General features: G+C 46.9%; 1 protein-coding gene across 1 annotated transcript; it reads left to right on the top strand.

The window, feature by feature from the left end:
* The first annotated feature begins 11,213 nt into the window (after positions 1-11,213).
* LOC130128872 (recoverin-like) lies at positions 11,214-21,521 on the top strand. The gene is made up of 3 exons (XM_056298636.1): positions 11,214-11,594; positions 19,033-19,144; positions 21,436-21,521. The coding sequence occupies exons 1-3, from the start codon at positions 11,214-11,216 to the stop codon at positions 21,519-21,521; spliced, it is 579 nt and encodes a 192-aa protein (XP_056154611.1).
* Positions 21,522-21,725: the final 204 nt, after the last annotated feature.

The raw sequence follows: 21,725 nt of genomic DNA, 5'->3' as shown, positions 1-21,725 counted from the left end.
TACATCCTGTATACATGGACTCCTCCATCACCGTGCTCTACATCTACCCCCCTTTACATCCTGGATAGAGGGACACCTCCATCACCGTCCTCTACATCTACACCCCTTTACATCCTGTATACATGGACACCTCCATCACCGTCCTCTACATCTACACCCTTTATATCCTGTATACATGGACACCTCCATCACTGTCCTCTACATCTACACCCCTTTATATACTGTAAACATGGACACCTCCATCACCGTCCTCTACATCTACACCCCTTTACATCCTGTATACATGGACACCTCCATCACCGTCCTCTACATCTACACCCTTTATATCCTGTATACATGGACACCTCCATCACTGTCCTCTACATCTACACCCCTTTATATACTGTCAACACCTCCATCAGTCCTCTACTATATCTACACCCTTTATAGCCTTTATACACGGACACCTCCATCACTGTCCTCTACATCTACACCCCTTTACATCCTGTATACATGGACTCCTCCATCATCGTGCTCTACATCTACACCCCTTTACATCCTGTATACATGGACACCTCCATCACTGTCCTCTACATCTACATCCCTTTACATCCTGTGTACATGGACACCTCCATCACTGTCCTCTACATCTACACCCTTTATATCCTGTCAACACCTCCATCAGTCCTCTACATCTACACCCCTTTATATCCTGTATACACGGACACCTCCATCACTGTCCTCTACATCTACACCCTTTTATATCCTGTATACACGGACACCTCCATCACCGTCCTCTACATCTACACCCCTTTACATCCTGTATACACGGACACCTCCATCACTGTCCTCTACATCTACACCCCTTTACATCCTGTATACACGGACACCTCCATCACTGTCCTCTACATCTACACCCCTTTACATCCTGTATACATGGACACCTCCATCACTGTCCTCTACATCTACACCCTTTATATCCTGTATACACGGACACCTCCATCACCGTCCTCTACATCTACACCCTTTATATCCTGTGTACATGGACACCTCCATCACTGTCCTCTCCATCTAAACTAGCCAAATATCTTATTCTGTAAGACCTGTATCACACAGATTCATCAGCGGATGGCGTCATCCTGAGTACTTTGCACTTTCCCAGTCGGTGACTGAAATGCCATGGGTGTTGTCATTTTGTTTGTTTTGTTTTGCTTTTTATTTTTCTCCCCAGTTCCACCTGGCCAATCACCCCACTCTTCTGAGCCGTCCCGGTCTCTGCTCCACCCCCTCTGTTGACCCGGGGAGGGCTGCAGACTACCACATGCCTCCTCCCATACATGTGGAGTCGCCAGCCGCTTCTTTTCACCTGACAGTGAGGAGTTTCACCAGGAGGACGTAGCGCGTGGGAGGATCACGCTACCCCCCCTCCCCCAAACAGGTGCCCCCGACCGACCAGAGGAGGCGCTAGTGCAGCCACCAGGACACATACCCACATCCGGCTTCCACCTGCAGACACAGCCAGTTGTGTCTGTAGGGACACCCGACCAAGCCGGAGGTAACACGGGGATTCGAACCGTCGATCCCCGTGTTGCTAGGCAACGGAATAGACCGCTGTGCTAACCAGATGCCCGTTTGTTTTGTTTTGTTTTGTTTTTTACACTCACAGCAAAACTGGAAAAGTTATGGATTTGAAAATTAGGTTTTCTCGAAAATCACACACTCCAGTTTTTATGAATGCCACAGAAATAATCAATACCACCTATTACCCCCCCCCCCGCCTCACACACACACACACACACACACACACACATTGGAAATATGTGTTCTTAGCTCAACCTAACTAGCTTTTGTTATTCTTGTCATTCATGATTTCCTCACCTCCACGTCTCCATTCCCCCCTTTCAGGCACCTGCTAAATCCTCCTTACACTGCAAGCACCAACACCCCCCCCCCACCCACCCACCTCTATTTCCATCTCTTCAACTTTATTTTAATCCTCTTCTCCCTCCCATCAAAGGAGTCCCAGTGGTGAACCCGGGTCTAAACCTGGATGTGGAGCAAAGGTGAGATTAGTGGCAGGGCAAAGCTCTGAGCTTCCTGCAGAACCAGGGGATACAAACTACTAAGCCAATAAATCCATACTCTCTGGGTATTTCGAGCATAGAAGGAAAATCCCCTTTCTAAAAAAAGGGAAGGAAAGATCGGACAAACATGCCGAGAAACGGACTGGTGGAAGAAGGCGATAAAAGCATAAACTTGCTGATGAAATAAGATGTGAGGCACAATACGTCATTTTCAGTTGTTTTACGCATCCGTACACTCACACATCGGTTCACAGGTCCAACTACACACTACAAACACACACACACGTGACATTCAGTAGCACACCGGTGTACATATGGACAAAGACGTTTGTTGGGGTGTTGTGTTTAAACGCACGACGACCTCATTAAAGTGAAGGCTTTGCATGTTGAAGTCTTGCAGGTCGTGGATGAGAAGGCCAGTGATTTTGGAGACGGTGTGTATGATACCACGTCCCGGTATTACACACACCGTAATCTGCCACCGTGGCAGACCGGGGTGGTGGTTCCCGTATTTAAAAAAGGGGACCGGAGGGTGTACTCCAGTTATTGGTGCGTCACGGTGCTCAGCCTCCCTGGGAAAGTCTACTCTAGGTTGTTGGAAAGGAGGCTCCGACCCATTGTCGAACCTCAGATCCAGGAGGAACAATACGGATTCCGTCCTGGCCCTGGAACAACGGACCAACTCTTTACCCTTGCGGAAGTGCCGAGGAAGCATGGGAGTTTGATCAGCCAGTCTACATGTGTTTTGTGGACTTGGAGAAGGCTTATGACCGTGTACCCCGGGGCACTCTGTGGGGGGGGTACTGTGGGAGTATGGGGTACTGGGGCAGTTGCTACAAGCCATCCGGTGCCTGCATAACCAAAGTGAGAGCTGTGTTGGACTCAGCCAAGGTTGTCCCTTGTCTCCGATTCTGTTTGTGATATTCATGGACAGGATCTCAAGGCGCAGCCAAGGTGAGGAGTGTGTCTGTTTTGGGAACCTCAGAATTGCATCTCTGCTCTTTGCAGATGATGTGGTTTTGTTGGCTTCATCAGAACGTGACCTCCAGCCTGCACTGGGGCGGTTTGCAGCTGAGTGTGAAATGGCCGGGATGAGAGTCAGAGGCCATGGTTGTCTAGCAGAAAATGGTGGACTGCTCCCTCCAGGTTGGGATGAGTTGTTGCCTCAAGTGAAGGAGTTCAAGTATCTCGGGGTCTTGTTCACGAGTGAGGGTAGGATGGAGCAGGAGATTGACAGGTGGATTGGTGCAGCATCAGCAGTAATGTGGACGTTGTACAGCACCGTTGTGGTGAAGAAGGAGCTGAGCCAGAAGAAAAAGCTCTCAATTTACCAGTCAATCTTCGTTCCAACCCTCACCTATGGTCATGAGCTTTGGGTAGTGACCGAATGGGTGAGGTTGTGGACAGAAGCGGCTGAAATGAGTTTCCTCCGTAGGGTGTCTGGGCTCAGCCTTACAGATAGGGTGAGGAGCTCGGACATCCAGAGGGAGCTCGGGGTAGAGCCGCTGCTCCTTCGCATTGAAAGGAGCCAGTTGAGGTGGTTCAGACATCAGATTAGGCTGTCTCCTGGGCATTTTCCTTTGGAGGTTTTCCGGGCACATCCAACTGGGAAGAGACCCCAGGGTAGACCAAGAACTCGCTGGAGGGACTACATGTCCAATCTGGCCTGGGAACCCCTTGGGATCCCCCAGGAGGAGCTGGAGTGTCCTACTTAGCTTGCCGCCACTGCAATCCGAGAAGTGGCTGATGATGAGATGAGATGAGATGAGATGAGATGAGATGAGATGAGATGAGATGAGATGTGTGTGATACACGTGAGTTTCTGATTGTTAGCGGAAGCTAACGCACGGTCGCCTCACAGCAAGAAGGTCCTGGGTTCGAGCCCCGGGGTAGTCCAACCTTGGGGGTCGTCCCGGGTCATCCTCTGTGTGGAGTTTGCATGTTCTCCCCGTGTCTGTGTGGGTTTCCTCCAGGGGCTCCGGTTTCCTCCCACAGTCCAAAGACATGTAGGTCAGGTGACTCAAAGACATGCAGGTCAGGTGAATCGGCCGTACTAAATTGTCCCTAGGTGTGAATTTGTGTGAATGTGTGTGTGTGTGTGTGTGTGTGGGCTCTGTGATGGCCTGGCAGCCTGTCCAGGGTGTCTCCCCACCTGCCACCCAATGACTGCTGGGATAGGCTCCAGCATCTTGCAGCCCTGACAGCAGGATAAGCGGTTTGGATAATGGATGGACGGATTTACAAGCTGACTGTTTTTCCTAATGAATTTTACAAAGCTTCGGTGGATAGATGCCAGAAACTCAAAGCAACCTATGTAACTAGCATAGCAACAGCCCTTCAATGTATTAGCATTCTGCAACTGCTCCTCAATATGCCAGGTTTCAGTGGTGCTGGCGGGGTCTGGCATTCCTGCAAAGCGTTCAAATGTAATGGCATTTGCTCATGAAATGCGTTGAGCCTGCCAAAAAAATGAGAAGAGGAAGAAGGATCTTGGATGTCAAATGTGGAAGAGCTAGTGATACAATGCTAATATTGGACCCCCCCCTTTCTCCCCAATTGTACTGGCGGCCTGTCCAGGGTGTCTCCCCGCCTGCCGCCCAATGACTGCTGGGATAGGATCCAGCATCCCCACGACCCCGAGGACAGCATAAGCGGTTTGGATAATGGATAATGGATGGATGTACTCGGCCAATTACCCTACTCTTCCAAGCTGTCTCGGTCTCTGCTCCACCCCCTCTGCCAAGCCGGGGAGGGCTGCAGACTACCACATGCCTTCTCTGATACATGTGGAGTCACCAGCCGCTTCTTTTCACCTGACAGTGAGGAGTTTCACCAGGGGGACGTAGCACGTGGGAGGATCAAGCTACCCCCCCGGAACAGGCACCCTGATCGACCAGAGGAGGCGCTAGTGCAGCGACCAGGACACCCACCCACAGACACGGCCAATTGTGTCTGTAGAGACACCCGACCAAGCCGGAGGTAACACGGGGATTTGAACCGGCGATCCCCACATTGGTAGGTAGTGGAATAGACCGCTACACCACCTGGACGCCCCATGATACAATGCTAATATTAATCAACATTTAATTAAAAGGTTAATATGACTTGATATATTGCTCATTACAATGTCAGATGACATTATTGATTTTTTTCCCTCCACAATACACATGCTGCCACTGCATTATCTTCTCAATGCTGCTGCTGCTGCAGCACACAGCCAAGCAAACCATGACAGCGTCACAACAAGACCTGCGACCTTCAGAAATGATGACCTGCACGTGAGTGTATTCCCTGCATTCAAGATCCCATTGGTTTCCAATGGAACTCTGGGATTTCCAATCTGAAAACAAACTACCGTCACCACCACATGCCGCCAAATCCACCAAAAAGAAGAAATGAGGATAACCGTATTCAAGGGGTTGTGTGTGGGCACAAGTCCATGAATACTGGGATGGCGTCCAGCGCTTTACCTGTGCCCCCATCCACAGGGTTAGTGGTTGTGTCAGTAAGGAAATCCGATGTAACATTTTGCCAAATCATTATGTGGATTGACAAGACCACACCGGATCGGCCAAACCCCGGGTTAACAATGACCGCCATCGGTTCTGTGCCCTCATAGGGTACTAATGGAAACTATAAAATTCGCGGTGGCGACCCCTGGGAAACAGGGAACAAGCCGAAAGAAGACGATGAAGAGGACTTTCAAGGGGTTGTGTCATTTCCACATGAGCACCTCGACCTCCATTGCTCAGAGATGTGAAGACTACAAACCAGTCAAACAAGTGAGCCCAAATAGAAAAGAAGTGCTTGCACATCCCATACAGAACACAACTACATGAACATACATTTACAATTATAAACAATTACAAACAACTTTATTAATCCCATTAGGGGCAATCCCAGATAGCAGACACATCTGAGCCTAATCTGGGGCACTTTTGGTACTTAGGGCTCAGTTACGGCACTGACAAATGCTGTGTGGGCCAGACGTGACCCAAATGTCATAAGCCGGGCCTGACTTGGGTAACAGCAAGTGTTATGTGGACCAGACATGGCCCCAATGTAATGAACCAGGCTTGATTTGGGTTACAGCACATACTACGTGGGCCAGATGTGGCCCAAATGTGGCCCAAATGTGGCTGAGTTGAGGCAACAACACTCACCCTGACTCAACGCCGTCATTCAAGCCCAAATGTGAGCCATCAGACAACTGCAGATGTGGGCCATATTGGGCCAAAAATTCTTTGCTATCTGGGATGTGTTTGGAGAAGCTTGTGAACACAAAACACAGTAACATGCAAACAAATAAATAACACAAACAATAAATAATAACACCCCAGTGCATGTCCTCTACAATACATGTCCACATATCCAAAATATATGTATACGATACATTAGATATATATATGTAATATATGTCACTGGAATGTGAAATACGTTTTCAGTATGTCAATATGTTTTGTAAAAATATTTGTATATATTTACAAAATTCACTTCCGTTACTTTTGTAACCAGTTTAAGTGTGCTTGATAGTGTGAAGCAGGCTAACTCAACAGCCAAACTTAAGGAGAATGTAGTATCAATATGTTGTTGTCAGCACAAAATAAAAACAGGTTTTGTTGGACTGTGAATATCCTTTTAATTTGTTGTGTAACCTGTGAAGGTGGTTTAGTTGTTCTGTAGAATTGCCTCTCGCAGTACTCTATTAAATGCAAATTTTAAAAAAATGTTCCCCCTGGGCATCTGAGTTGGTTTTGTGGATGTCGTGCTTGCGTGCCTGTGTGCATAAGTGACAATATGTATGTACCCCTCTCTGTCATAGTTTATTTCTTTCAAGAAACGTCCATCCACCCATCCATTTCCATGCCACTTATCCCAATCAGGGTCGCGGGGATGGAGCCTATCCCAGCAGTCATTGGGCGGCAGGCGGGTAGACACCCTGGGCAGGCCACCAGGCCATCACAGGGCCAACACATTCACACCTCGGGACAATCTAGCATGGCCGATTCACCTGACCTACATGTCTTTGGACTGTGGGAGGAAACCGGAGCCCCCGGAGGAAACCCACGCAGACACGGGGAGAACATGGAAACTCCACACAGAGGACGTCCCGGGACGACGATCCCCAAGGTTTTGGACAAGGCTGGGGTTCGAACCCAGAACCTTCTTGCTGTGAGGTGACCGCGCTAACCACTGCGCCACCGTGCCTTCAACAAACATGATAACGTTAATTGTACACTTAATAAAAGCTATGTGAGGTGAGCAAAATGCCTCCCTGTCAGAGTTGATTGCCCATCTGTTCCTCATGCTCTGGCGCCGACGCTGTGTATCGTGGCGTCAGCTGGAGGGCCTCTCAGCTGAGCTATGTTTTCAGCGGTGCAAACAACATCCTGCAACATCAGCACAGAGGGTTTTATGAAGATACAGAAACTTGCGCACAATGCATTCTAGTACACGAAGGCACCGTTGGAAAGACTCTGTGAAGACAATGTGAACGCATAATTTTTTTCACTTCAAAATGGTGCAGGGTCACCGGGAACTTCTGACCTCAGTTCAAGATCATCTCACCAGAAAAGGTCAGAAATTTCTGAAATGTTAGAATGTACGCACTACTGCACATCCAAAATCCTGACAAGGTGACACAAAAGACAACACCATGAAACAAAGGACATATCCATGCATAAATAACTAACAAACAACAACAACAACCCAACACTGGGGAGGGGGCTTTCAGATTCCCTGAGCCTGTGTCACCACTACATCCACTGCCGAGCAAAGCTAGCCACAAGCTAATTCTGCATAAAATAACCGCCTTATTGTAATCTGGTAAAAGGTAAGCATGGGGTCAGGATTAAGCGTAGCAACCAGAGGGGATTAAAGACAACGGGCTTTAAAGAGGTCCTGGCCCTCGACCGGTCAATTTCTGTGGCCATAATGGAGTCAAGGAACAACTGGCAATACGCAAAGTTTCGCGGGAGCGCTACAACCTATCTGCCAATATGTACAACGTGAGAACACACAAAGGTTCTGGGGATTGGCGACAGAGTGCAATGCAAGTATTTTGTGTCCGCCGTTGTTCACACAAGAGCAGCTGGTAGCTGGTGGATCAACTGTCAAGGGGTCAGATAAGCTCATTTAAGTCCTCTTTTCAACCATCACTGTGCTTGAACCATCTAGGACCATGCCTCTTGCAAGGTTCAGGAGGGTTCTGAATACACCCGGCTGCACTTTGTCACTTTTCTCGGTTGGGTTTGCTTTGACAAAGTGATGTAAAGTCTCTCATACTGGTCAATAGTGCCGTGCCGGGCTAAAGCCGCCACCCTCTTTTCAACCGTAGTCCTGTGGTACACTTGTACAACACCTTTACATGGCACTAATATAGTCAGGTGACATTCATGTCTAATGTCAAGGAATCCCGTCTGATGCTTAACAGGTGTCACTTGGAACTCTTGCTAATGTGTCCCCCCGACTGTCAATGGGAACAATCTGCTGGAATGTCCTTCTTAAAGATCTTAAAATTAGAGTAAACAACGAACCAAAACAAACACAAGAAAGAAACGCACACTGCATTGTGTATACTTGATAGTGATGCAGGACTGTATTTGTTGACACGGTTCAAGATTAGATGAACCTTAATGGCGACCACCGTCGGTGCTGTGCCCTCACAGGGTACCGATGGAAACGATAACATCTGCTGTGGCGACCCCTCAGAAACAGGGAACAAGCCGAAAGAAGAAGCTCAAGAGGAGATAAACCACTGCAGTGAAGTTTGGCCTTGTTGGTCTGTTTGCTTGGTCGACGTTTACACGGGTTAAGAAGGTGAAGCTTTAGGATGAGAAGTGTAACCAGGTTTACTGGCCAAGCCAGCAAACAACACATTCTGGGGATGGGTTTCATGCGTCATATTTGATCAAAACAAAGTAGAGTGCCTCAGTGGAGTTGGTGAAGGAGGTGGGCTGCAGAGTTTGGGAGTGTGACAGGTCTTTTCCACACACTACACCGTGCAGTGTGTGCAGTGTTTGTCTACACACTACACACACTGCATACACTACACACAACACTCACACACAACCACTACTACTTCTTGCTCATTGTCATTCACTCAGGGCGGAAACAAACTCTCGAGCTCTCGAGCTCTGGCCTCATATGTTGGAGGATTTTGACACGCTCTACATTTACAACCCTTTGCTTGTCCCTTCTGACCGACCAGTTCGTTAGAAACCATCAAACCTGCGGTGCACTAAATAAGAAACAAAAGGAACGAAGTTGAGGGTTCACACGGGTGTTGCGGTGACTCCACCCAGGTGTCATCTGCTTAAACGGTTAATCCCAGTAGGTGGTGGCCGCCGGCTCCTGACTCTCAGAGCGCTGGCAGAGAGACAGAGCACCACTCCTCATCTCGGATTCACCGCCGCTCACACAGGTAGGCGCTGACGGCTCGCTTTTTCTCACTTTCTCGTCCATGCTGGGTTTGGGGACTGGTTGAGCAAGGCAGCGTTGCTGCAGAGACCAGGAGCTCCGTTTCGTGTTCAGCTCGCGGGCTACACCGAAGCACAAACCCCGTCAAAACTAGGGGTTGTGTTATCTGTGTGACTCAGTGAGCAAGGCATTAATATTGCTAGGGTTATAGGCTCGACTCCCGCTAGGGTCCCCACTCTAACAACGAGGGTTTGATAAAAGGGTGGATGTGTGTGATGACAGGATGGTGTTTGCATAAAGCTGTTAACCAAACATCACATGTTGTGTTACCTCCCCTGTGGGTGACATAATGATGTTTACTGGAGCTTAACTTTGTTGGACGGGTCCTAAAATTCCTTTGGTTTGTGTCGTCATCGGATAACGTAGTCATATTACATATCCATGATGGTACCTGGTGTCTATGGATCTACCGCATCCACTGGCAACAACTGCTCTGCTGTAACGTCATCATGGATGCTTAAAACTGCCTTTTAATTCATTCTTAATTTATGTTAATTTTATTCATCATTGATATGTACTGAGTCATAAGAATACGTCAGTTTTTCATATTATAAATATAGATCTGTATGTTTTTTAAAGAGTGCATAGTGCCTCATAGCAATCACCTCTCTTGAATCTGGATGATGATAATAATACTACTGGAAATGGTAATAATAGTAGTTGTAGTAGTTGTAGTCACTGTCATATTGGTGCCATGTCCTCTCATTATACATGAAATGACTAGAACGGTTAAAATTAAAGAAGGGTGTCTCCCCGCCTTCCGCCCAGTGACTACTGGGATAGGCTCCAGCATCCCGTGATCCCAATCAGGATAAGAGGCTTGGATACTGGATGGATGATTAAAATGATGAAGTCAATAGTAATCACAACAAGCTGCTTTGCTAACCGCTGATCAGCTAATTTAAATATGATGTACCCATAACACAGGTACATCATATCTAAACCACTGTCCATCGCCACTGATGTGTACCTGAACTTACTTCAAAACTGAATTCTACGGCATCTTATTAATTTCACAACCTCCCGTCTTACTTTGCTCTCAAGACCTCATGTATACAACTGCATTATTTTGATGACTCACATGTTGTTCATGTTCATTAGAATGACCCGTCGTGATTTTAATTTACTAGCCGGCATGTTCTAATGCCTGCTAATGAGCTTACTACTCCCGCTGACCTCTCTCCTTCTTTGCCAAATACCAAACTGGCCTGATGCACGCTGAAAGAGGAGCTTGGAAAAGCTTAAACCCAAAATTGAGGCTGGTACTGCACTTTTAATAGACTATCAATAAATAAACAATCCAACTTTAACTCCTGATGAACTTTTTGTTGAATCCTCAGCCTGCTGTTAATGAAGGTTGATTGGCTTAACAAGCTTTACTATGTGCTTTCACTCCTCTTTTCACAGTGCCGGCCTCTTCTAGCTGATCTACAGGCCAGGACCAAGGCCAACACGTCGCTTTCGTAGCCATCAAAACACCAGGAATTGTCTTGTTTGCCGCTTTCAAGGGTCAGAGGAGCCACATCCAGGAAGGCTTGACATGCCAGCGTAAGCAGGTGTGGTGGGACATTAGCCAAGAAGACGTGAAGAAAGAGCAATTCACAGACACGCTGATATACTTTTGAAACATCACCACCACCACCACCACCTCCAACAACAAAAACTGCAGCTATGGGTAATACCAAGAGCGGCGCTGTATCCAACGAGCTCCTGGAGGAGTTGAAGCTCAACACCAGGTTCACGGAGTCGGAGATAGCCCAGTGGTACGAGAACTTCCAGAAGGAATGCCCAACGGGTCGCATCACTAAAGAGGAATTCCAGTCCATCTACACCAAGTTCTTCCCCGACAGCGACGCCCAGACGTACGCCCAGCACGTCTTCCGCTCATTCGACACCAACGACGACGGCACGCTGGACTTCAAGGAGTACATCATCGCTATCCACATGACATCAACAGGGAAGACCACCACGAAACTGGAGTGGGCCTTCTCACTGTTTGACGTGGATAAAAACGGATACATCACCAAGGCGGAGGTCAAGGAGATCTGCTTGGTGAGTGACGGAGGAGGGGTAATGACCTTCCAACTGCCATGGGTTTTACGTTTTATATTTTAGAGCTTACACTTCATGACAATTTTACTACTTTTTACATATTTTTAAGTATTTCTCAGAAAAATAAAAATAACTACTACTACTGCTACTACTACTACTACTACTTTTGGCTGCTCCCGTTAGGGGGCGCCACAGCGGATCATCCGTTTCCATCTCTTCTCTGTCCTCTGCATCTTCCTCTGTCACACCAGCCACCTGCATGTCCTCCCTCACCACACCCATAAACCTCCTCTTTGGCCTTCCTCTTCTCCTCTTCCCTGGCAGCTCCATATTCAGCATCCTTCCCCCAGTATACCCAGCAAAACACAAAAACCAACACTGACTGCATAATGGCCGTGCGATTGTTAAAGTTACAATCCTAAAGAATTACATGCAACCAAGAGCGCTTTCCAAAACTTTCTTCCATCGCACTGGTATATTTTAGAGAATAGCTAAGGAACATTATCAAAATCTGAAACACTTTCGATATCCATCTCATCTCATCATCAGTCACTTCTCCGGGGTCGGGTCGCGGTGGCGGCAAGCTAAGTAGGGCACTCCAGACGTCCCTCTCCCCAGCAACGCCCCCCCAGCTCCTCCAGGGGGGTCCCAAGGCATTCCCAGGCCAGACTGGACACGTAGTCCAATCTGGTAACTTTCCATATTGTTCATTTCAATGGTTGCTGTCGGGTAGGGCTTCCCAGGAGCAATGACTGAATGATGGATGATGGATGTTTTATGACCTCTTCAAATGTGTAAAAAATAAGGTAGGTAGTGGTGAGTTTGCAGAAGTTGTTGTGAGTAACAAGCAAATATGGTAAAACAAGACCCTAAAAGGGCGGCATGGTGGCGCAGTGGTTAGCGCGGTCGCCTCACAGCAAGAAGGTCCTGGGTTCGAGCCCCGGGGTAGTCCAACCTTGGGGGTCGTCCTCTGTGTGGAGTTTGCATGTCCTCCCCGTGTCTGCGTGGGTTTCCTCCGGGGGCTCCGGTTTCCTTCCACAGCCCAACGACGTGGAGGTCAGGTGACTCGGCCGTACTAAGTTGTCCCTATGTGTGTGTGTGTGGCCCTGTGATGGACTGGCGACCTGTCCCCGGTGTCTCCCTGCCTGCTGCCCAATGACTGCTGGGATAGGTCCAGCATTCCCACGACCCCGATTGGGATACGTGGATGGATGGATGGATGGATGGATGGATGGATGGATGGATGGATGGACAGTAAATATCAGCAGGGGGTGCTGAGTGGTAACAAGGAGCACAAAGAAAACTGTCCACCACTTCCCAGGTTTTGACATGTACAGGAGCCCGGCCCTCCAAGTTGTTTTTATTGTTGTTTAAAACTCATATTCTCCTGTCTAATTTTCTTTATATGGCTCCTGGATCAGATACCTGATTAATGGATGGATGTAACCTACAAGGTGAAGGTGGAGGAGATACGTATACCCCCACCTTCACCTGGAGAAAGCCATCCATCCATTATCCAACCCGCTTATCATGCTCTCAGGGATGCTGCAGCCTATCCCAGCAGTCATTGGGCGGCAGGCAGGGAGACACCCTGGACAGGCCGCCAGTCCATCACAAGGCCGACACACAGACACACACACACACACACACACCTAGGGACAAGTTAGTACGCTGATTCACCTGACCTACATGTCTTTGGACTGTGGGAGGAAACTGGAGAACCTGGAGGAAACCCACAAAGACACGGGGAGAACATGCAAACCCCACACAGAGGACGACCCGGGACGACCCTCAAGATTGGACTACCCCGGGGTTCGAAACCCAGGACCTTCTTGTTGTGAGGCGACTGCGCTCACCACTGCGCCACCATGCCGCCACCTGGAGATATATCACGGTTTTTCGATGGCATAAACGATTGCTCCATTGGGCGGTGTTAGGGGCAAGTGAAAAGACTGATAAGTTTGTCAACACCAAAGCAACCTGTGAAGCTTTTGGCTTTATGAGTTTAAATGATGCCTAACAAACCGTGTAGTGAGGTCTGGCTTAAAAAGGGGACCCTATCCTTTAAGGGGCAATGCACATTTTTGGTGCTTCAGTAAAACAAACGCCCTTGAGAGGAGGAGCTCACCAATGAACCTTTATGAAGCCGATGATAGCTTAGCCGTGGCTGAACTGAGCAGGAATGCATCCGTTTGTTGACTCATGTCATTAAAACCTGTGCAGCACCTCCCTGACCGACTCCCGATTCCTACAGGAGCTTTTCTTCTCTGTTTTGGATTGGACTTGAATTCATGCTGACAGACAAATTAGGGCAGCCGAGGCGTTCTCTGCCAGCTGGCAGAGAACGCCTCGGCTGGGAACAGACACGTATATATAGAATACAAGGAGTAAATGGAAAGGGGACTGCACAGCCTTAAACGGATGACATCCCAAATGTCTGAGAACTTAAACGAATAGAGTTGTAAGTCAGGATATAAACACCCATCCATCCACTATCCAAACCGCTTGTCCTGCTGTCGGGGTCGCGGGGATGCTGGAGTCTATCCCAGGGGTCACTGGGCAACAGGCGGGGAGACACCCTGGACAGGCCGCCAGGTCATCACAGGGCCCACACACACACATTCACACCTAGGGACAATTCAGTACGGCCGATCCACCTGACCTACATGTCTGGACTGTGGGAGGAAACCGGAGCCGCCGGAGGAAACCCACGCAGACACGGGGAGAACATGCGAACCCCACACAGAGGACGACCCCCAAGGTTGGGCTACCCCGGGGCTCGAACCCAGGACCTTCTTGCTGTGAGGCGACCGCGCTAACCACTGTGCCACCGTGCCGCCCAACGAACTGCTAAGGAGTCTATGTGAAGTCAGTCAAAATCTGTTGCATCGTGTATTCGATTCAATTCAGTACATTCCAGAACAGCTTGGTTATGAGTAGATTAATATTCACCCTATCTTAGTCTGGTGAACAGTGAAACCAAAACTTTCCCCGGTGTAAAAGGGACGGCAGCACAAATGATACGGGACCAAACCATGTCAGAAGACAGTACAAGGCTGCGTTTCAGCCCAATATGTTATCTAGGTACCACCAGCTGTGGCCAAAAGTGGTAATGTGTTTCAGCAATAACGGCAGCAGTACAGAGGGGAGTTATGGGTAATATGTGTATTAGCAGCAGGGAATGGCTGGTGAAAAGTAATAAAAAAAAGTCTCTCAGCATTACAGAAACACAAATATATGCATCCTCATTTTTTTCAGAAATATGACGAAAGCAAAGAAATGAAAACCATGCAGTTGGTCACCACTGAAAGCTGAAGGACAAAATGTCACAAGCGTAACGTCACCTGGGAAATCGAACATTTCTCAGTTTGAAATTACGAAATTAAGACTTGCACTAAAAAGGCTTCCACTAAAACCCAGCCTGTGGGTTAAACAACCCCCCTAAAAACCTCCGCCGTCTGTCGGAGCAATTTATCTCTAAATACAGCGTCATCCATATTTTTCAGTTTGGTGTACAGGCAGTTTTTAAGTACTTGAAAACCTCCTGTATCATCTGCATGAAGAGCTAACATTTTTAACTCAAGTGTCTGCCTTGTGGCTATTGTTGAGAGTATTTAAGATAGGCCATCCAACCATCCATCCATCCATTATCTCAACCGGGGTCGCAGGATGCTGGAGCCTATCCCAGCAGTCATTGGGCGGCAGGCGGGGGGACACTCTGGACAGGCCGCCAGTCCATCACAGGGCCGACAAATTCACACCTAGGGACAATTCAGTATGGCCGATTCACCTGACCTACATGTCTTTGGACTGTGGGAGGAAACCCATGCAGACATGACAAGAACATACAAACTCTACACAGAGGACGACCTGGGACGACCACTAAGGTTGGACTACCCCAGTGCTCGAACCCAGGACCTTCTTACTGTGAGGCGACCGTGCTAACCACTGCACCACCGTGCTGCCAGGAAAGGCCATGTAAAGGAAAATAATTTAAAGGTACAATCTTTGATTAAATGTAAATGAAAGGGTTGCCTCGATTCCAAAGTACACAGCACAGGAAGCTGCCATCTCTCCCAGATTGATTGACAGGTCTCCTAATACGAGGACTAACAATAAACAACAACTAAATCTGGGTTTCTAATGTTTTCTGATGCTGTGAAAGGTTTATTCACATCTCTAATGGTTGTAAAGACTGAAGTAAAACAGACCCATAACCTCAGTTACGCTCGGTTGGGAAAGACACAAAATGCTTATTTTCAATCTAAAACTCAAACTCTTCAATTGCTTATGCGGATATACCTCAATCTTATATGGTCGATACGTCACAGATCTTGCCTTCAACTTCCCTTATGAAGAGTCATAGCATTAAAGAGACTGACAGTGTTTTGTAGTGGTTATGTTTGCAACGGTTTAACCAAAGATAAAAAAAAACCCAAGTGCCTCCTCTTTCAAAGGGGAATCTGGGGAGGTGAGACAGCCAGTTGCTGAGTCAGCGCCACATCGCTTCTAATCTCTTAAACCCTGTGTTTGTATTGAGGTGCTGAAATCTAAAAGAGTGTTAACTGTCCTTCAAATGAACGCCGGCCCTGCCATTTTTTTTTACCTCCTGTATGACCAAAGTCGGATCTTGAACATAGGAGATTGCAGTCGGATGGTAAGTGATTTCAAACTTGTTTTGAGTTTGATTTGGATTTAGGCCATTATCAGGCTTTGTTGGGCTGAACACTTGCTAGTTTCGCTCTCTGAGCTTCAATAGGTGGGTCAGCTGATGCAGGTCACACCCTCTATTGCTTCCTTTGTTGGGCTGAGCACTTGCTAGTTTCACTCTGAGCTTCAATAGGTGGGTCAGCTGATGCAGGTCACACCCGCTATCGCTTCCTTTGTTGGGCTGAGCACTTGCTAGTTTCACTCTCTGAGCTTCAATAGGTGGGTCAGCTGATGCAGGTCACGCCCTCTATTGTGTCCTTTGTTGGGCTGAGCACTTGCTAGTTTCACTCTGAGCTTCAGTAGGTGGGTCAGCTGATGCAGGTCACGCCCTCTATTGCGTCCTTTGTTGGGCTGAGCACTTGCTAGTTTCGCTCTCTGAGCTTCAATAGGTGGGTCAGCTGCTGCAGGTCACACCCTCTATTGTGTCCTTTGTTGGGCTGAGCACTTGCTAGTTTCACTCTCTGAGCTTCAATAGGTGGGTCAGCTGATGCAGGTCACACCCTCTATTGCGTCCTTTGTTGGGCTGAGCACTTGCTAGTTTCACTCTCTGAGCTTCAATAGGTGGGTCAGCTGATGCAGGTCACGCCCTCTATTGCTTCCTTTGTTGTGAAAATCAGACGGGGGCGGGTTCAGCTGTAGTATTTCCTGGTATTTAAACACACAGATGCGCTGTAGCATCAGTGGAAGCGTCAGCTCTTGTGTGTCAGCCCTTGTTGGGTAAAGACTGAATTGGGTAAAGACCTGCAAGTCTACTTGTGCGAGTCCACCGAGTAAGGACACTGACTGGTAATTCCCTTTTCTACTATTTTCTCTCGTTGCCTGCCTCACCCACCATGTGCTACAAAGACAACCTGGTCATTGAACAAAATCGCATCTGTCGCAGACAATGCAACCCTGAGAACCTCTATTCGCTCAGGAAAGCCTCCTCTACTCACTCCTCATTTACTTTTGGCTTATGGAATTGCCAATTGGCTGTAAATAAAACAGAATTTATCCAAGCACTTGCTAATTAATTAAATTAAGTTTCCTTAATTAATCCCCTTGGGGAAATTCATTTACTGCAAATTGGCTTTAAGCGGGGTCACTACCAAATCACTGCATTTGGCTTGAGCTACTGGTCCGTCCTCAGCTTTATTGCTGCTAGATCTGTCAGCTGCCTTTGACACAGTTAACCACCAAATCCTCCTCTCCACACTCACTGAGCTTGATATCTCAGGATCTGCCCAGCACTGGTTCATGTCCTACCTCTCAGTGAGATCTTTTAGAGTATCTTGGAGGGGAGAAGTATCCAAACCGCAAGGTTTATCCACAGGGGTACCTCAAGGGTCAGTGCTCGGTCCCCGTCAGTGTTCGGTCCCCTTCTCTTCTCAATATACACCACCTCACTTGGTGCAATCATCCACTCCCATGGTTTCTCATACCATTGCTATGCTGACGATACCCAGCGCTTGCCATCATTCCTGTCAGATGGCCTCACAGTCTCAGCATGGATATCGTCATGCCTTGCTGATATCTCTGCATGGATGACAGAACGCCACCTTCAGCTTAACCTATCTAAGACTGAGCTCCTTGTCATCACAGCCAGTCCATCCTTACAACAGCAGATCAATATCCAGCTCGGATCAACCCAACTCATGCCCACAAAGTCTGCCTGGAACCTGGGTGCCATGATTGATGACCAACTAACCTTTAAGGGTCACGTGGCCTTTATTGCTTGGTTGTGTCAATTTGCCCTGTACAACATCAGGAAAATTAGACCCTACCTGGTACAGGCTCTTGTAATATCATGAATTGACTACTGCAACTCCTTAGTGGCAGGTCTCTCTGCATGCACGTTCAACCTCTGCAAATGATCCAGAACATGGCAGCGCGTCTGGTCTTCAACCAACCCAAAACAGCACATGTCACACCGCTGTTCATATCCCTCCACTGGCTCCCAGTAGCTGCCCACATCAAATTCAAAACCTTGATGCTCGCTTACAAAATAGCAACTAAAACGGCTCCCGCCTGCCTGAACTCCCTCATTTGGGTCTACAGTCAGTCCCGCTCGCTACGCTCTGCCAATGAAAGGCGCCTGGCACTTCCACCACAATGGGGCCCAAAGTCACTAACTAGCTAGACTCTTTTCTTCTGTAGTTCCCCAGTGGTAGAACAAGTTACCAAACTCCATTCAATTCATTGAGTCCCTCCATCTTTAAGAAGAAGCTAAAGACCCAGCACTTTCATGAACAACTCCACATCTGATGGCATTAATAATAATAATAATAAAAAAACGCTTCTATGCGTTGCCTTTGTGCACTGCCTGTTGACACCTATGTCCTATCGGACTTGAACCTAGGTTTTTTGGCACTTACTTGCATTGTCTCTTGACTAGATCCTTGTTTGTGTTGTATTTACTTTCAGATGTACGTCGCTTTGGATAAAAGCGTCTGCTAAATGAAATTGTAACATTGTAACCAAAATACTTTTTTTTCCCCTTTCTCAAGTTCACATGGAATTTCTATAGAGGACAAAAAAAGATGACTAAAGCCCACTAGTTTTTAACTTAAAACATCTGAGACCATACCATTAGAGCAAAGCTAGGCTGGGCCAGATTTGGCCAGTTAAATCCTGGCATCAACAAGCAATCGTCTCTTGTTTTGGTGGATAGCAACTTGATCAGTGAGGGACTGGATGTTTCTAAGGAACTTTAATGTAGCTGTATTTTTTTGCTCCCTGTTCCCAATAGGCCATTTTTAAGCTGATTCCTAAAGAAGAGCAAAGGCAACTTCCCAATGAAGAGAACACAGCTGAGAAGAGGGCAGAAAAACTCTGGAGCTTCTTTGAAAAGGGAGATAATGGTGAGTAATGACTCGATGGATGGGTTGATTGACAAAAGGATGGATGAATGGATGGACGAACTATATTGTGATATTACGACACTACAAACATTGAAATATATCGTAAGACTGTCAAATTTTAGAAACGTGTCATTAAGAAAACCTCTCAATAAATCAGAGTAATCAGAGCCATAGCTAGCGTGGCACTGACGATTGTTGTTGTGGTTCTGTGTAGGCTCTGTATAGGATACTGCACCTGTCACCTAGTGGTCAGAGATGTAAACTACACAATGAAGTTGGTCCACTGCCACCACATCTTTTGTGTTCTATTAAGAATCGATGTAGTGTTTTTGAAACTCGATACTATATTGTGAAAGATAGTATCGTAATACTCAAGTGCATCAATATTTTCTTAATCCCCTAATAAAGAAGATGATGGATGGATGGATGGATGGATGGATGGATGGATGGGAAGAATGACTAGTTGAATTTAAACAGAGAGACAGACAAACGGCTACAGATGATAAATCAAATCAAATCAATTTTATTTGTATAACCCAATATCACAAATTACAAATTTGCCTCAGTGGGCTTAACAGCAACACAACATCCTGTCCTTAGACCCTCTCATCGGATGAGAAAAAACTCCCTAAAAAACCCTTTAACAGGGAGAAAAAATAGGAAGAAACCTCAGGGAGAGCAACAGAGGAGGGATCTCTCTCCCAAGACGGACAGCGTGCAATGGATGTTGTGTTCACGCAATTTACATAATACAACATTGAAAGAGGACAACAGAATTATAATGGACATAAAATGTATGAAGAACATGATGTACAGGATGCCAAGCAGTGTCCACATGCCAACGGAGTCCAGGACCCAAGCCACGTGACCAGCATCATCATGTAAAAAAAAAAAACACTTATGTGAGGAGAGGAAGGGCAGGCAGCATCCAAATGGTGAACACCCTCACCACGGAGACCTGGGAGGAGAACCGACTGCACATGCATGCAAGAGAGACTCACATACACCATTCAAACACAGAAGAAGAGAAAGGAGAAGACATCATTCAGAGAGAGAGAAAAGACATGTTAGAGAAGAGAACAGTTTGCAATAGTCATTAGCCATCATCAATTAAGTCATCAATTAGTCATAATCTATACTCTGTAATCTATACTCGATAATCTGGTCGGCAGAACAGTGGTTGGTAAATTCATTGAGACAGAAAACCCACCCACCATCCAGTCCAGGTTGTGAAGCACTCAACTTTAAGGCAACTAATTGTAAGCTAAGGCAAAAAGATGAGTTTTAAGTTTGGATTTAAAGGACTCAACAGACTCTGATGGTCTGACGGCAGCAGGCAGGTTATTCCACAAGAATGGAGCCCGAGAGGAAAAGGCCCTGCTGCCACCAGCTGACCTCTTTTTAACTTTGGGTACACACAGGAGCCCTGTATTTTGAGAACGAAGTGCTCGAGATGTCAGTGACTCATTGTGTAGATATGAATTTAGTATGACAGGATCTGCAGGAGTAGATGGAGTTGAAGAACTAATTTTGTTTAAGATCTCATCAACCTTATTGCAGAAAAAAATCTAGAAATTCATGGGCTGTGAATGGTGAGCAGCTAATAGACGACTGCTTTTTGGTAAGTTTAGATACAGTGTCAAAGAGAAATCTGGGGTTATGTTTATTAATATTTATTAAGTGAGAGAGATACGATGTTTTTGTAGTAGATAAAACACGCTTGTATTTCAATAAACACTCGTGCCACGATAGGTAAAAAACTTCCAATTTTGATTTTCACCATTTACATTCCAGTCTCCTGCAGGTCCGCTTAAGAGCACGTGTCTCATCGTTAAACCAGGGTGTAGGCCTCTTTAGTCACCTAGCTCGGGCAGTGAGAGGTGCAGCTGAATCGAGGAGACTAGAGGGCCACATTTAAGGCACTAGTGAAATTTTCAACAGAGTCATTTACCACAGTGAAAGGAGCCAAGACTTCAGGCAGCTGCTGACCAAATGCAGCTACAGTGGAGGGACCAATGTGGCGAGTGGCAATTCATCTGTGCTGACATTAACTGGACAGGCCAATAATGCTTCACATGTGATGAGAAAATGATCTGACACAGCAGATGTGGTTGGTAAGACATTCAGACCAGAAACAGCTATACCTTTAGATAAAACCACATCCAAATAGTTAAAGCACTATTTAAAGGTTTCTATGTAATGTGTTGTTTAAAAGGTCTTTCTGTTTGGAAATCGATGCAAAGGGTTTCCTGTTTAACCACCATTCTTTCTCTCTTCTTTTTCGCCTCTAGACCGAGTGGCCGAGGGAGAGTTTATACAGGGAGTGATGGAGAATGAGGAAGCCCTTCGTTTGATTCAGTACACCCCCTCAAAGTGAAAGTTGAATCCACTAAATTATTTTCCTATCACATTCATTTATTTATATGGGGGGGGGGGTGACGGATTCTTTGATTATTATTTTTTTTAACATCCACTGTTATAAAGTTAGGATACCTGACAGGGTGTTCTTAGCTGTGATTATGGGTGAGAACAATTACATGGGTCACTTGAAGACTGTCAAAGTAAATCACAATTAAGAATC

The sequence above is a fragment of the Lampris incognitus genome, chromosome 18 (assembly GCF_029633865.1).
Source record: "Lampris incognitus isolate fLamInc1 chromosome 18, fLamInc1.hap2, whole genome shotgun sequence".
Classification (NCBI taxonomy): Eukaryota; Metazoa; Chordata; class Actinopteri; order Lampriformes; family Lampridae; genus Lampris; species Lampris incognitus.
The sequence above is the reverse complement of the archived record's forward strand: the minus strand, read 5'-3'. Positions and strand labels throughout refer to the sequence as shown.

What these genes read in the sequence shown, in the direction of transcription:
- LOC130128872 (XM_056298636.1), top strand. Translation starts at nt 11,214, where the DNA reads ATGGGTAATACCAAGAGCGGCGCTGTATCCAACGAGCTCCTGGAGGAG. An exon ending in AGGTCAAGGAGATCTGCTTG is followed by an intron (nt 11,595 to 19,032) that starts GTGAGTGACGGA and finishes TGTTCCCAATAG; the next exon opens with GCCATTTTTAAGCTGATTCC. An exon ending in CTTTGAAAAGGGAGATAATG is followed by an intron (nt 19,145 to 21,435) that starts GTGAGTAATGAC and finishes TTTCGCCTCTAG; the next exon opens with ACCGAGTGGCCGAGGGAGAG.